Source organism: Archocentrus centrarchus, unplaced genomic scaffold, assembly GCF_007364275.1.
Source record: "Archocentrus centrarchus isolate MPI-CPG fArcCen1 unplaced genomic scaffold, fArcCen1 scaffold_30_ctg1, whole genome shotgun sequence".
NCBI classification, from domain to species: Eukaryota; Metazoa; Chordata; class Actinopteri; order Cichliformes; family Cichlidae; genus Archocentrus; species Archocentrus centrarchus.
The window spans coordinates 4292184-4305745 of NW_022060259.1; the positions used below are offsets into that span (position 1 = coordinate 4292184).

Here is a 13562-nt window from a genome sequence, read left to right on the forward strand (position 1 = left end):
GCTGATTGATTATTGGGACCGTTTGGAACTACAGGAATGTTTTTTTTGGGGGGGAGGGTCCTCTGTGGTCCCGGTCAGGTCCCTGCGCGCTCCGGCTCCAACGCGCACGGAGGAAGCGAAGCAGGAAGTGTAGCTCAGACATGAAGCTCGCGCCGCTGCTGCTGTGCGCGCTCTGCTCCAGCGGGGCTCTCGCATGCGGAACCAGAGGGGACCGGCTCTCTGATGGACCCCCTTTGAACGTGTCAGACCCGGACCGGGACAGGAACAGGAACCTGGACCTGGACCTCGATGTGTCGGCCGTGCTCCGCCGCGTGGATCCGCGCTTCCTGTCCGTGACCATCGATGCGAGCCTGGCCTCGGAGGAGAGGTTCATGTCGCTGCTGAGGTGAGCCGGACCTTCCAATCCCGCTTTAATCCGGGCAGATTATCATCTGAGGGGCGGCACAGGCTCGGTTTCAGATTAAAACACGAACTGACTTAAAAAAAACCCAGAGAGGTCAGGGGTCAGACTGGAACCGCCTGAATTCAGGTCAGAGTCCAAACTTTGGCATCAGAAATGAGATCAGAGGCAGAAACTGAGCTGCACGAGTTTGGGTTTCACTTTAAAATCTGATCCAGAGTCAGTTCACCTGTCACCAGCCTCTGATCAGAAACACAGGTAAACGTCACCTGCTTAACTTAGAAGCAAATCCTCAAACTCAGAGGAAGGGGTCAAAGTCTGGACCCTATGAAGACACGATGCTGTGAACCTGAGGATTCAGACATGATCCAGGGTCCGACAGGTGAGTACCTGTTCATACCTGCAGCCACGGGTTCTTCTGTTTACAGCCTTTATGCTGCTACAGACACACAAACTGAGACAGACGCACAAATCTGAACCAACATGAGGTCAGCATCCAGTCTGAGTGAATATTACAAAAATCTAATAAAGAGGTCAAACTGAGACTAAACTCTGCCAGAAATGTGAGTCTGATGACCCGCACATCTGCAACACTCAGAGGGAAACCCGGAGCTCCAGGAACAGGAAAATCTCTACAGAGCATGTTTCTGAGCTTTAAAATCTTTATCAGAGGTCAGAGGTCATGGAGAATAAAATCATTCTTTGATTTTAAAACCTGATCAAAGTTTTCAGCTCCTCCAAATAAGGACGGATAAAATCCGAAGTCACAGTTTCCGATTTTACCTTCATAAATCTGACGTCAGCGTTCCCATTTAAACTCAAAACGATGAAAAAGGTGGAAATTCAAAGCTCAGAGGTCAGAAATGACCTGACAGTCAACCTGAGACTGAGGAGGGTGTAAACAGGAGACAGAGGTCAAAGGTTAAACTTAGAAAGTGAGAGGTCAGACCAGCCTCTGATCAGTAAATGTTTCCCAGCATGCTTTGTTATAGGGGAGTGTTTTCTCTGCAGCTCTCTGAGGATGAGGACTCTGGCTGAAGCTCTGAGTCCGGCCTTCCTGCGCTTCGGGGGGACGCGGCAGGACTTCATGCTGTTCGAGCCTCAGAGGCGGCCGGACGCTCAGCTCGCTGCAGGTAAGCACGTTCACCTTCAGTGAGGTCACAGAGCACGCTCACAGAGGGCTGACCTGGGACCTGCCGGTCGGGCTAAAAGTTTGAAATAGTTTATTCAGATTTTTCTGCTCCGGAATTATTTTCTCCCATTTTAGGGTTTATTTTGTATATTTCCTGCCTCTGTACAGTGTATATATTTGGAAGAATAGATGATAAAAAGTTTCATTAACACTTCCTGACCTCTGTGTGACCTTTGCACCTCTTCAGGTGAATCATGTGACCAGACTCTGCTGCCCCGCTGGTTGGAGGAGCGTCTGAAGCACGACTGGACCGAGCAGAAGCTCCTGCTGATGAAGGAGGACCTGCTGAGGAAGTACAAGAGGCTCCGCTTCACAGGTGAGTCCGACTCTCTCAGGTGTTGTCATGGAACGCCGTCCTCTCCTCTGACTGTCGTCTCCGTCTCAGAGCTCACCGTCGACCAGCTGAACGCCTTCGCCAACTGCTCGGGGCTGCAGCTCATCTTCGGCCTGAACGCTCTGCTCAGGGCTCCGGATGGCAGCTGGAACAGCAGCAACGCCGGCCTGCTGCTGCGGTACTGCGAGTCCAGGCGCTACCGAATGTCCTGGGAGCTCGGCAATGGTACGACCGTATAATCGCGGATCGCTGAGCCTCAGTTTCTCATTGGCATGAAAGTTTTCCTGAATCTGCTGCAGAGTTCTGCAGCTCAGACTCAGGTGCATTTATTCCACCTGTAAATCAGAGCCTCAGCCCGACGCTGACGGGACTGACTGGTAATAAATGGAGGCTGCTGGAATACTTTGGAGGACTCAGATCTGACTTCTTCTTCTTTGTTCTCCTTTCTGTGATAACATCTGATGTCATTCTGAAACTTTGTGGTTTCTTATCTGACAGTTGAGTTTCACTTCTTCGTCTTCATGTGGCGCCACATTCAGACAGGAAGTTATTTCATCTTGTTGTTCTGCCTTTCTTCTTCTCATCATTTCTAATCAGAGCCGAACAGCTTCGAGAAGAAGGCCGGGATCCGGGTGGACGGGCGTCAGCTGGGGCTGGACTTCACTCGTCTCAGAAAGATGATGTCAGAGTCCAAACTGTACCGGGACGCCGGGCTGTACGGGCCGGACGTGGGCCAGCCGAGAGACCGTCACACGGACTTACTGGAGGGGTGAGAGGTCAAAGAGTCCCCGACAGACAAAGCTTATGTCATCAAAAGGTTCTGCTACAAGCAAAAAATTTGAAATAAAATGAAAAAATATAAAAAATTTGAATGAAATCTGGAATTAAAAACTCCTTTTAACTTGTTTCATTGGTGTTGGTCATAAATGAGACACATTTTAAAACCAAATATATATTTTTTTTGTGTTTTTACTCGTTTTATTCATCTCTGCTCCTGCTGTCGTCTCCTGATGGATTATGAAATTTTGTGGCCGTAGATTAAAACATCAGATCAGGCTCAGTCTGTCTCCAACGGCCTGTTTAATGTTTCTAAAATACTCAAGAGCCAAACCTGTGGCTGCTGCTGGTGGATATAAGACCTTTATTAAAGGGAAGCAGCTGATTTTGTCTCTAACCGAGTTACAGAGTCACGTGTGAGCTTCAGGCTGCAGGAAAACGAGTTAATTATTGAGCTGCAGCTGCTAATTTATCCGTGAATTCCTCTGATTGTTGTCAGATTCCTGCAGACGGGAGCCGAGGCCATCGACGCCTGTACCTGGCACCAGTGAGTTCACCTTCACCTTGTAAATCTGTCCCATGTTAATGCATAAAGTGATAAGGTGGCTGTAATTAAACCTCTACTTAAAAAGCCATCACTAACCCAGCTGTCTTAGCTAATTATAGGCCAATCTCCAACCTTCCTTTTCTCTCAAAGATCCTTGAAAGAGTAGTTGTAAAACAGCTAACTGATCATCTGCAGAGGAACGGTTTATTTGAAGAGTTTCAGTCAGGTTTCAGAATTCATCACAGTACAGAAACAGCATTAGTGAAGGTTACCAATGATCTTCTTAGAGCCTCTGACAGTGGACTCATCTCTGTTCTTGTCCTGTTGGACCTCAGTGCAGCTTTGATACTGTTGACCATAACATTTTATTACAGAGATTAGAGCTTGCTATAGGTATTAAAGGTACTGCACTGCAGTGGTTTGAATCATATTTATCTCATAGACTCCAATTTGTTCATGTAAATGGGGAGTCTTCTTCACACACTAAGGTTAATTATGGAGTTCCACAGGGTTCTGTGCTAGGACCAATTTTATTTACATTATACATGCTTCCCTTAGGCAGTATTATTAGAAAGCACTGCATCAATTTTCATTGTTATGCAGATGATACTCAGCTTTATCTATCAATGAAGCCAGATGACACACATCAATTAGTTAAACTGCAGGAATGTCTTAAAGACATTAAGGCCTGGATGACCTCTAATTTCCTGCTTCTAAATTCAGATCAAACTGAAGTTCTTGTACTCGGCCCCACAAATCTTAGAAACATGGTGTCTAACCAGATACTTACTCTGGATGGCATTACTTTGGCCTCCAGTAACACTGTGAGAAATCTAGGAGTCATTTTTGACCAGGATATGTCCTTCAATGCACATATTATACAAATATGTAGGACCGCTTTTTTGCATTTGCGCAATATTTCTAAAATTAGAAACATCCTTTCTCAGAGTGATGCTGAAAAGCTCATTCATGCATTTATTACTTCTAGGCTGGACTATTGTAATTCATTATTATCAGGCTGTCCTAAAAGCTCCCTGAAAAGCCTTCAGCTGATCCAAAATGCTGCAGCTAGAGTACTGACAGGGACTAGAAAGAGAGAGCATATTTCTCCCATATTGGCTTCTCTTCATTGGCTCCCTGTTAAATCTAGAATAGAATTTAAAATTCTTCTCCTCACCTACAAGGTCTTGAATAATCAGGCACCATCTTATCTCAAAGACCTCATAGTACCATATCACCCCAACAGAGCACTTCTCTCTCAGACTGCTGGCTTACTTGTGGTTCCTCGGATACTTAAGAGTAGAATGGGAGGCAGAGCCTTCAGCTTTCAGGCCCCTCTTCTGTGGAACCAGCTTCCAGCTTGGATTCAGGAGACAGACACCCTCTCTACTTTTAAGATTAGGCTTAAAACTTTCCTTTTTGATCAAGCTTATAGTTGGGGCTGGATCAGGTGACCCTGAACCCTCCCTTAGTTATGCTGCTATAGGCCTAGTCTGCTGGGGGGTTCACATAATGCACTGTTTCTTCTCATTCACCTTATTTACTTTGTTTATACTCCACTCTGCATTTAATCATTAATTGATATTAATCTCTGGCTCTCTTCCACAGCATGTCTTTTCTCTCCCCTCAGCCCAACCGGTCGTGGCAGATGACCCCCCCTCCCTGAGCCTGGTTCTGCTGGAGGTTTCTTCCTGTTAAAGGGAGTTTTTCCTTTCCACTGTCACCAAGTGCTGCTCATAGGGGGTCGTTTTGACTGTTGGGTTTTCTCTGTATTATTGTAGGGTCTTTACCCACAATACAAAGCGCCTTGAGGCGACAGTTTGTTGTGATTTGGTGCTATATAAATAAAATTGAATTGAATTGAATTGAATTGAATTGAATATTCATTCAGTGCAGCCAAACAGCCTGAAAGTTTCATCATTTGTCTCACGTTCACAGTGACACAGAGGGGAAATTTAAAGTTTACACTCCTGGAGCAGTGGGATATTTCTCCCACGCTTTTATTGTGAAGTGCAGACTGTGCAGGGCAACATTCATAACACAAATCTTGTTGCAAGGAAACATTAATAAAGTCTAAAATATGTGAAAGTCAAAGTTTTGTGATTAAAACATAATTCTGACATTTTTAGTCCAAACACAGCAACAGTGGACGTAACCGAGCGCTGATCGAGACCAGCAGCGCTCCTAAAATCGAGCCCTGTGGAACACCAGATTTAATTTTAAGAGGAGCTCGAGTGATACCGCTCTCTGAAACTTTATGTTGATGTTTTTCTGTGAACAATTCATCCATACCTCATGAACTGTTCTCCTGTTTCCCAGTTATTACGTGAACGGCAGAGACACGTCCGTGGAGGATTTCCTAGATCCTGAAGTCCTGGACACTCTGGCCTTAAAGACCAATGAAGTCCTGGAGGTAATACCTCACTGTACCAGATGCCTCAGTGTTGGATGTGTTTGGTGTTTCAGTGGGTTTGTATCTTCTCTTCCTCCTCAGAAGGTGAAGCTGGTGTCTCCTGGGAAGTCGGTGTGGCTGGGAGAGACGAGCTCGGCGTACGGAGGAGGAGCTGCAGGACTGTCTGACACGTTTGTGGCAGGATTCATGTGAGTCCCTCAGCCCTCCTCTGCTTTATCCTTCCCTCTGAACATGATGAACATCATGTTTATTCAATGAGACCATGAAGCCACGTGTTTTTCTGTGGAGGAACTGTTTTCAGTTTCACTGCAGCTGAGATGCGTCTCCATGTGCAGGTGGCTCGATAAATTAGGCCTGGGAGCTGCGCTCGGGCTGGACGTCGTGATGAGGCAGGTGCTCATCGGCTCTGGGAGTTACCACCTGGTGGACGACAACCTGGATCCTCTTCCTGTAAGACTCGTTTAAGAGTTCCTCCTTTGTACACTCAGTCTGATGATGAGCACACTGCACACGTTCGATCTGCTCTGCTTTAGCACGCTTTGAATTCTCTGAGGACACGGGACCAGGAAATGATTCAGACCCAGCAGGAAGCTGATCCTGGGATCAGATGTAGGAAAGGATGTAGGACCCTCATGGTGACCATGATACTTACTTCATGCACTTTAGCTTTAGCTTTTAGCCACACATCAGATTCATTAATAAACACAAACATTTAGTACAGACTCAGGAAGTTCATTAAGGGACTGATCTGAAGATGGTCAGACTCGGGATCAGCTGCAGGGACAGAGTAAACTGGAATTTTTTAATCCGGCTTTGAGCCAAACAGAGTTCATACTGAGCGTGAGCGCAGCTGGAATAAGCTGCCGTTCCTTAATGTGGCGGATGCACTTCCAGAGGTCCACGGTTCGTCGTTCAGCCCTCAGGCTGGAAAAAGCATTCATTTCTCCGAGCTCTGAGTAAAGGCTGTGTCCTCTTTCAGGATTACTGGCTGTCCGTCCTCTACAAGAGGCTGGTTGGACCGGAGGTTTTAAAGATTCAGGTGTTTTCTGAGTTTGGCCGAAGTAAACGAGTGAGGATGTATCTGCACTGCGCCAACAGGAAGCGGTACGCTGCAGAACCTGCACACACACACACACAAAACACACAGGCTGACCCTGCCATCCAACAACCAGACGGACAGGAATGTCCCCCGGCCTGCAGTGAGTGTCAGCTGTCTGTCAGCTGTCTGTCAGCTGTCGGTTTTCTGTGAGTTTCTCTGTTTGGAGATATCAGCTGTCTGAAGCAGCTAGCTCAGAGTAAGGCTCTGGTTCAGGACTGGCGGTGGTTAACAGCTGATAGAGTTTAATACAGCAAAGAAAACAGTTTCTACATGAAGCTGCTCATGAAAAATTTCTGATTTCATATTTATGTTTTTTGCTCTTTGAGGGAACACCTCTGAAACTGAACACAATGTGACGTCATCGCAGGCCGGAGGAAAAGCTCTGATTTTAAAGCGGACTGTCCCTTTAAGGAAGCAGCTGTTTGCTTTATTTCTTTAATATTTAAGTTCTTAAAATCCTGGAATAAGCAAAGATTGTAATTTTTATGGTGTTATTTTAAACATCTAACAAAAAGAGATTTTTAGTTTTTACTTTCTCTGCAGAGATGAATCGTTTGGGTTACTGACTGACACGAGCAGCGTTTACTTAAAGATTTTATTGGGGAAATAACATAATTTCTACTTTTTAATTGTTTCATGTGAGCTGCTCCTCCTGTTAGACACAAACACCAAAATCACAACAAAGTGCTGAGCAAAGATCTTTGAAAGGAGAAAAAGGCTCAGACTGCTGCTGAAGAGTAAAGCTGGACTGTTTCCTGGTTTTCCTGTTAATAATGCTGCTGTTCTGCCTGTCTGCAGCTACAGGGGCGGCGCGCTCGCTCTGATGTCCATGAACCTCGGGAAGAAGCCGGCGAGGATCTCGGTGCCCGCCGTCGTCTCCAACAGCACAGTGGAGGCTTTTGTCCTGGAGTCTGAGCGGTCGGGGGAGGAGGGACTCTACTCCAGGTGCCTGAACTTCCTCGATGAAGCGTTTATCTTCGGAAATCTGCTCCGATCCATGTTTCACCAGTTTGTTGTGACATGATGTGCATCTAAATGTTACTGCATTCCTGACAGCAAAAGAAAAAAGTTAAACCTGCTTTTCACTAAATATTCCCGGGGTCTGGGGGAGGGGAGCGTAACTGAGACATTAAGCTCCTCCCCCGTTTTTATAATAAACAGATTAAAAAGACAGCAGGTGAGAATGTGCAGATCAACACCTGCTTCTACCTGGATGTTGTTTTACCTGCTGATGATGCACTGCTGAGTCTGCCAAACAGGCCAATAAGCAAGCAGAATACGACACATTCAGGTGACTTAGCGCACCTGCGCTGCTCCTCACTTCCTGTCTCCCATCTGCTGCTCCTGTGCTGGACACTAAATGTAGAGTTTCTAATAATGAGCTCCTGAGGGCCCAGAGCACAGGCTGCACTCTGAGTGCTTTCTGACCTCACTGCTTGTGGGTGGCAGTGGTGCACTGGGTAGGTGCTCACCTTGTGACTGGAGGGTCGCTGGCTCGAGTTGCTGGCTCGAGTCCCCTTCTGAGCGCATGCTGTCGTTGTGTCCCTGGGCAAGACACTTAACCCACATTACCTAAGTGTGAATGTGGTTGGTGTTTGGTGGTGGTCGGAGGTGCGAATTGGCAGCCACGCCTCTGTCAGACTGCCCCAGGGCAGCTGTGGTTACAGTAGTAGCTTACCACCACCAATTATGACTGAGGTGTGAATGAATGAAATTGTAAAGTGTCTTTGAGTACGGTGAAAAGTGCTATATAAGACTAATGCATTATTGAACACCCAGTTTATCAGTGTTTTTTTTACTCCTGGATCTGTATGATACCATAGAGAGGGACATCCCAAATATGGCCATCTCAGGGTCAGAAGAAGAAGAAGGTGAGCCGAGGCCCAGGGTGAGACAGAGGAGGATTATTCTGAACTGTGAATCATGCAAAGCTGCTGTGGTGGAGCCGGAGAATAAAAAGATGGAGCAGACGGCGTTCCAGCGACAGCGTGATGTCTGAATAAAGTGAGCAAAGGTTCGTTCCCCTCAGCCTGGAAGAACACGGCTTTATTTTCAGAATTTGTTTCTGTTCAGTTTCATGTGAACTCAAACACATGAAGCTGCTCTGTGGACTCCACGCTATCCCAGCATGCTCCTCTGAGACACCAACCCTCTGCATGAACCTCCTCTGAAGTCTTCCTCTGCTCCTCCTGCGTGCAGCTCCAGCGTGTCCACCCTCCCTCCTCTGACTCTGGTTTGGAGACAGTTAGCCAAAGTCCTGTAAGATGCTTAGGATTAAAAATGGAGCAGGATCTTTGTGAAGAATAACCTCATTAAACTGCAGTTAAACTGATTCTGTTCATTCATAATTAAAACGACGACTGTACAGCGATAATGCGCCATGGCGTCGTTAATCAGCCGCTTTAATGACCACGGACGGGTCAAAAACAGCTTCCTGCTTCATAATCTCAGCTGTGGACAGACTGAGTGCCGGCAGAGGACGAACCGCCGCTTTATAGTTCAGGCTCAGGGATCAGGAGTTCAAAGGTCACCGCTGTGAGTTGGCACAGGTCAGCAGTCAACAGTTCATCCGCTCAACCCTGCACTTTCTGAGAGCAGCTCCACAAAAATCAAACACCTTACCTGATTTATCCAACCAATCACAAGGTAGCCCCGCCCTCAATCCTCCCCTGCACCTCTCTGACTCCATCAGGACCGTCATCTGCAAAATGAACCAGCTGTAATCAGTAAGGGGCTCGACACACGGGGAGCGACGTCGCTCGCTCTCCATTCATTTCCTATGGAGCTTGTGCGATGAGGCGACAATCGCTTGCCCTCCTCCAGCTAAGCGACCGGCGACATTCGTGCATGTGAAATTTCGAGCTCGTACACGTAGACGTGCACACGCGACCAGGCGACGCGACACAACAAAGTTGGAAAATGTTCTACTTTTGTCGCTGTCGCGTGGCACTAAACCAATCAGCAAGAGTTTCATTGACTGACCAATGAGCGAAGAGTATGCTACACACTGCAGTCTGCAACCACTTTCAGCAGGAAGGAAAGCATCGTTTTAGCTGTGTTTGACTTTCCTATATTATATGACACTTCACGCAGTGATTATCGAGTTAAACATAAAAGGCAGCCATATGAGAACGTGTTGGTGCAAGACTAACGTTAAACAGACGGATAGAGAGGACTTTTGTGCTAATATAGGATGAACGCGAGGTTGTCTTTTTCTTTTGTAGAGGAGACTTAACAGCAAGATTTCTGTCAGTTCCAATAAAATCTTCAGACTCCTCATCTTTATTGCCGTGTCTGACATGGACTGCTTTGAAAATGTCTAAATCCCTCCAGTTTCATAACCAATCACATTTCTTGGAGACGAGTGACGTAAGAGCGCGATTCGCAAAGCTGCCGTCGCTATCGCGTCCCGTGTGTTCGGTTTCACCCCAGTGGCGATGCGACCCATTCGTCGCTGTCGTTTGTCGCTCCCCGTGTGTCGACCCCATAAGACGTTAAAGCGGCGACTGAGACCATGAACTCCGCAGGAAGGAGTTCACTGAGCTCACACCAGCTCAGCATCACTCACTTCTATCCAATCAGGCTGCAGAGGAGGCGCCCCCTGCTGGACCTGAGGGAGAATGCAGGTCTGTGGTCAAACTGTCACTCCTTGTGAAGTTCAGTTTGAGTCGCATTTATGGCCTAACAGCCTAACAGAAGGGGTAATTAGACCCATGAACACCCCTCCCCCACACACACACATAAACACACACACACACACACTGCCAGTGCCGAACCAGTAGGGGGCGCAGAGGAGTGTAAGGCTTAATAAATAGGATGAATTATGCAGAAATAGACCACAAATGAAAATTAATATCTCTGTAAACATTTTTTCCAAACTCAGTTCAGTGTAATAAAAATAGCAGGAAGTCATCATCAGATGTGATCATTAGTTTAATGAGCTCATTTCCTGTTTCTGCAGGTCCGTGAAGCTGAACGGAGAGGTGTTGATGATGGTGGACGATAAAACGCTTCCCGACCTCAGAAGAAGGCTTCTCCCGCCGGCTCAGCACCTGCAGCTTCCTGCGTACTCGCTGGCTTTCTTCGTCCTCCCGGACGCCCGCGCGCCGGCGTGCCGCTGATGTGGTGACCTCAGTCCTGAGGCCGGGTCATCTCTGGACTGCAGTGCAGTGGTTTCCCAATGTGGACGCCACAGTGTCACATTTATAGAAAATACTGTCAGTTTCTAATAAACTGTTGATGGATTCAGATACAGCCCAGAACACTTACATACACACACCCTCCACCATTTTTTTTTAATAATGCTTATTTTTTTATAATCATTCTGATTGGTCGGACTTTGGAGAAGAATATTCAAAAGCCAAAAAATATTTTGATACGGTGATGAGTGTTGGAGGTACCCGTCATCACCGAGGACTTATCAATGATCTGATTAATAAAATGATACTCCTCCTCATCCTCAGCAGGAGCCTCGAGCACGTCTTCATCTGCAGCGATGCTGTTCTGTACTGACCCAGCAGCACTGACGGACACACCTCAGTGTGTGAGTTCAGGCACCAGAGACGACGCTGCCGCCACCATTTATTTATATATTTATAATACAGAGTACTTATATGTCCTACACATGCTTATGAGGGAGTTGCAGGTGTGCAGCTGCAGTGTGTGAACTGCCTCTCACTCTTGGCGTGTGTGCAGCAGGTGAAGGTGGCGAGTTAATAAAATGTTTGATGAAATATTTGATCAACTCTGTTTTTCCTCGGAAAGACATCCAGTTGGAGGATCGCTGTTAGAGTATTTAATGGTTCCTGTTCAGACTGGAAACAGTCACAAAGCCAGTTAATAATAGTCACCATCCTCTAAAGCACTGATGCAGCAGCTCTGGTTCTCCTGCTGGATGGAGCTCTCGTCCCTTCCTGAGCAGATACGAGCCTCCAGGATCTGCAGCTAGAAGGACCACCCTCGTGCTGGATGGATCATCTCAGATGTTCTCTTGGTCTGATGTCTTCAGCACGCTGATAATAAAGAGCCTTCAAAGCATTTGTGTTTTTATTTGGTGCTGAACAAAGACAAAGATCAGACGCACCGTCTGCAGCAGGAATATATGTGTCATTCCTGCTGCTCCTCACTGAGTGTTGATGTAACTGGGATTTGTAGTCCAGGGTTCCTGTGGCATCGATGTTTGATGGCTGAAACATCTGCTGTACCTGCAGTCAGACAGGTACTAATGTAACTTAGGCTCCTCCCATAACACACTTCAAATACAGGAAGAGCCGCTCTCAGACTGAGCAGCACTGACACCCCCCCATCACACCTGAACCTGAAATACTCTCAGTATGAAGGTGAAGTTTTCCATGGATTCATGAAATACACTGAAGTTAAACCAGAGTCTCACAGGTGGAGGTCCCTTTCAGGTTCTCACTGTGGAGCTTTTCTCCAAACAGGTTGAAGAACGTGTTTTTAGCTGCTTCCTTCAGCATCTCTTCCAGCTCTTTGGCTTTCACGTTGAATTTACCTGAACAAATGGAAACACCTTTTCACATCTCGGTTACCTGGCGTCACACAGAAAACCTGCTCAGTGCGTCCAGCTACAAACCCAAAGACGCCTAGGTGTCCTTCAGGTCCTCTTTGTCGATGACGCCGAATCAAACACGGCGATGAAGCTGACTCCATGAGGTCGGCAGTCATTCACAGCTATATGAAAAAATGAGACATTTCAATCAGTGCAGACTCAGGAAATTCAGAAAGGTGGTGCTGACGTGTCCTCACCTGCGTCCAGGTGTGGAGCACTAAAGGCTGAATGACTGCTTTTACTGATGTAATGTCTCCAGTGACCACATGAAGGCGCTGTGGTGTTTCACTTCAGCTCTGTGCGGGGCTCAAACACGTGACGTCAAACAACGAGCTGCCCTCTTCATCAGCATCATCATGAGCAGAGAAAATGACTGTGGAACAGACCATTTGCCAAACTCCATGCAAAAATCCATCAATTTAATATTTTTACACAAGAACAAACGGCAGTAAGGGTCAAGGGTCAAAGGTTAGGGAACAGACTAGAATAGAATTGTAATCAGCCTCCTAACAGGATGTAATAAGCAGCGCTGGTGTTACTATTCATGCTTTTAAAACAGAGCCTTTCTGGTTTCTGACTGTATTTCACGCCATAAATAATGAGAGGCTGGTTAGTCAGTCCTGCTCGGAACACCTGCTGTAGGCGGAGCCAAGAAGCTATCACCTGAGAACGGAGTTCGCCCCAAACCAGGAAACGCGCCTTTCAAACAAGCACAAAACTACAGCAAGAGCCCCCATTAAACTCCGCCCACCGTCCGCTGCAGGTGACGCTGCTCCGCTGCAGGTGCTGCACATGCACAGAAGTTTTAATGTTAACGTAAATCTGATATCTACGCTCACACTGATGCACTCATGTTTTAGTTTATTTTACTCCCCAAAATTGCCCCAATATGTTATTTTTATTTCACGCGCAGTTCATGAGGTAATTCAATAATTAATGTGTAGTTTTCATTTGAATATCTCCCCACAAGGACACTGATTCTGTTGTCCAGATTTGTTCATACACTTATTTTTTATTGTATATTTCCCACAGAGGTGGTTAAAAGTGTTTGTTTTTTTTCCTTCATGGGCTCTATTTTCAAAGTTAATTTAACCTTTTTTCTCAGTGAATTTTTATTTATTTGTTGATTTTCTTTCTTTCTTTATTCTTCGTAGATGGTGTTTTATTTGTATTTCTTAGTTTCTGTGGACTGTGTATTATTTATTTAATTCTATTTAGTTTTCCCTCAGAC

General features: G+C 46.3%; 1 protein-coding gene and 1 long non-coding RNA gene across 4 annotated transcripts; one reads left to right on the plus strand and one right to left on the minus strand.

Moving 5' to 3' along the window:
* The first annotated feature begins 117 nt into the window (after positions 1-117).
* On the plus strand, positions 118-11428 carry hpse (heparanase). 3 transcript variants are annotated; one of them, XR_004019439.1, is made up of 13 exons: positions 118-385; positions 1412-1533; positions 1780-1908; positions 1978-2151; positions 2524-2695; positions 3203-3250; positions 5570-5663; positions 5745-5851; positions 5999-6113; positions 6643-6767; positions 7561-7707; positions 8586-8776; positions 10724-10829. XR_004019439.1 is itself a non-coding variant. In XM_030723900.1 (12 exons), exons 1-12 carry the CDS (start codon positions 141-143, stop codon positions 10881-10883), a joined length of 1638 nt encoding a protein of 545 aa, XP_030579760.1. In that variant the 5' UTR covers positions 118-140; the 3' UTR covers positions 10884-11428. The 3 variants fall into 3 exon arrangements, 2 of the variants coding, with proteins under 2 accessions (XP_030579760.1, XP_030579761.1); XM_030723900.1 differs by lacking the exon at positions 8586-8776 and having other exon boundaries at positions 10724-11428; XM_030723901.1 differs by lacking the exon at positions 10724-10829 and having other exon boundaries at positions 8586-9360.
* Positions 11429-11604: 176 nt separating this feature from the next.
* On the minus strand, positions 11605-12549 carry LOC115776285 (uncharacterized). Its single transcript, XR_004019440.1, has 3 exons — positions 12529-12549; positions 12356-12453; positions 11605-12274 (listed from the first exon to the last, which is right to left on the minus strand). It is a non-coding gene; the product is annotated as an uncharacterized LOC115776285 (long non-coding RNA).
* Between the last annotated feature and the right edge of the window lie 1013 nt (positions 12550-13562).

What these genes read in the sequence shown, in the direction of transcription:
- hpse (XM_030723900.1), top strand. Translation starts at nt 141, where the DNA reads ATGAAGCTCGCGCCGCTGCTGCTGTGCGCGCTCTGCTCCAGCGGGGCT. An exon ending in CAAGAGGCTCCGCTTCACAG is followed by an intron (nt 1,909 to 1,977) that starts GTGAGTCCGACT and finishes TCTCCGTCTCAG; the next exon opens with AGCTCACCGTCGACCAGCTG. An exon ending in ACAACCTGGATCCTCTTCCT is followed by an intron (nt 6,114 to 6,642) that starts GTAAGACTCGTT and finishes GTCCTCTTTCAG; the next exon opens with GATTACTGGCTGTCCGTCCT.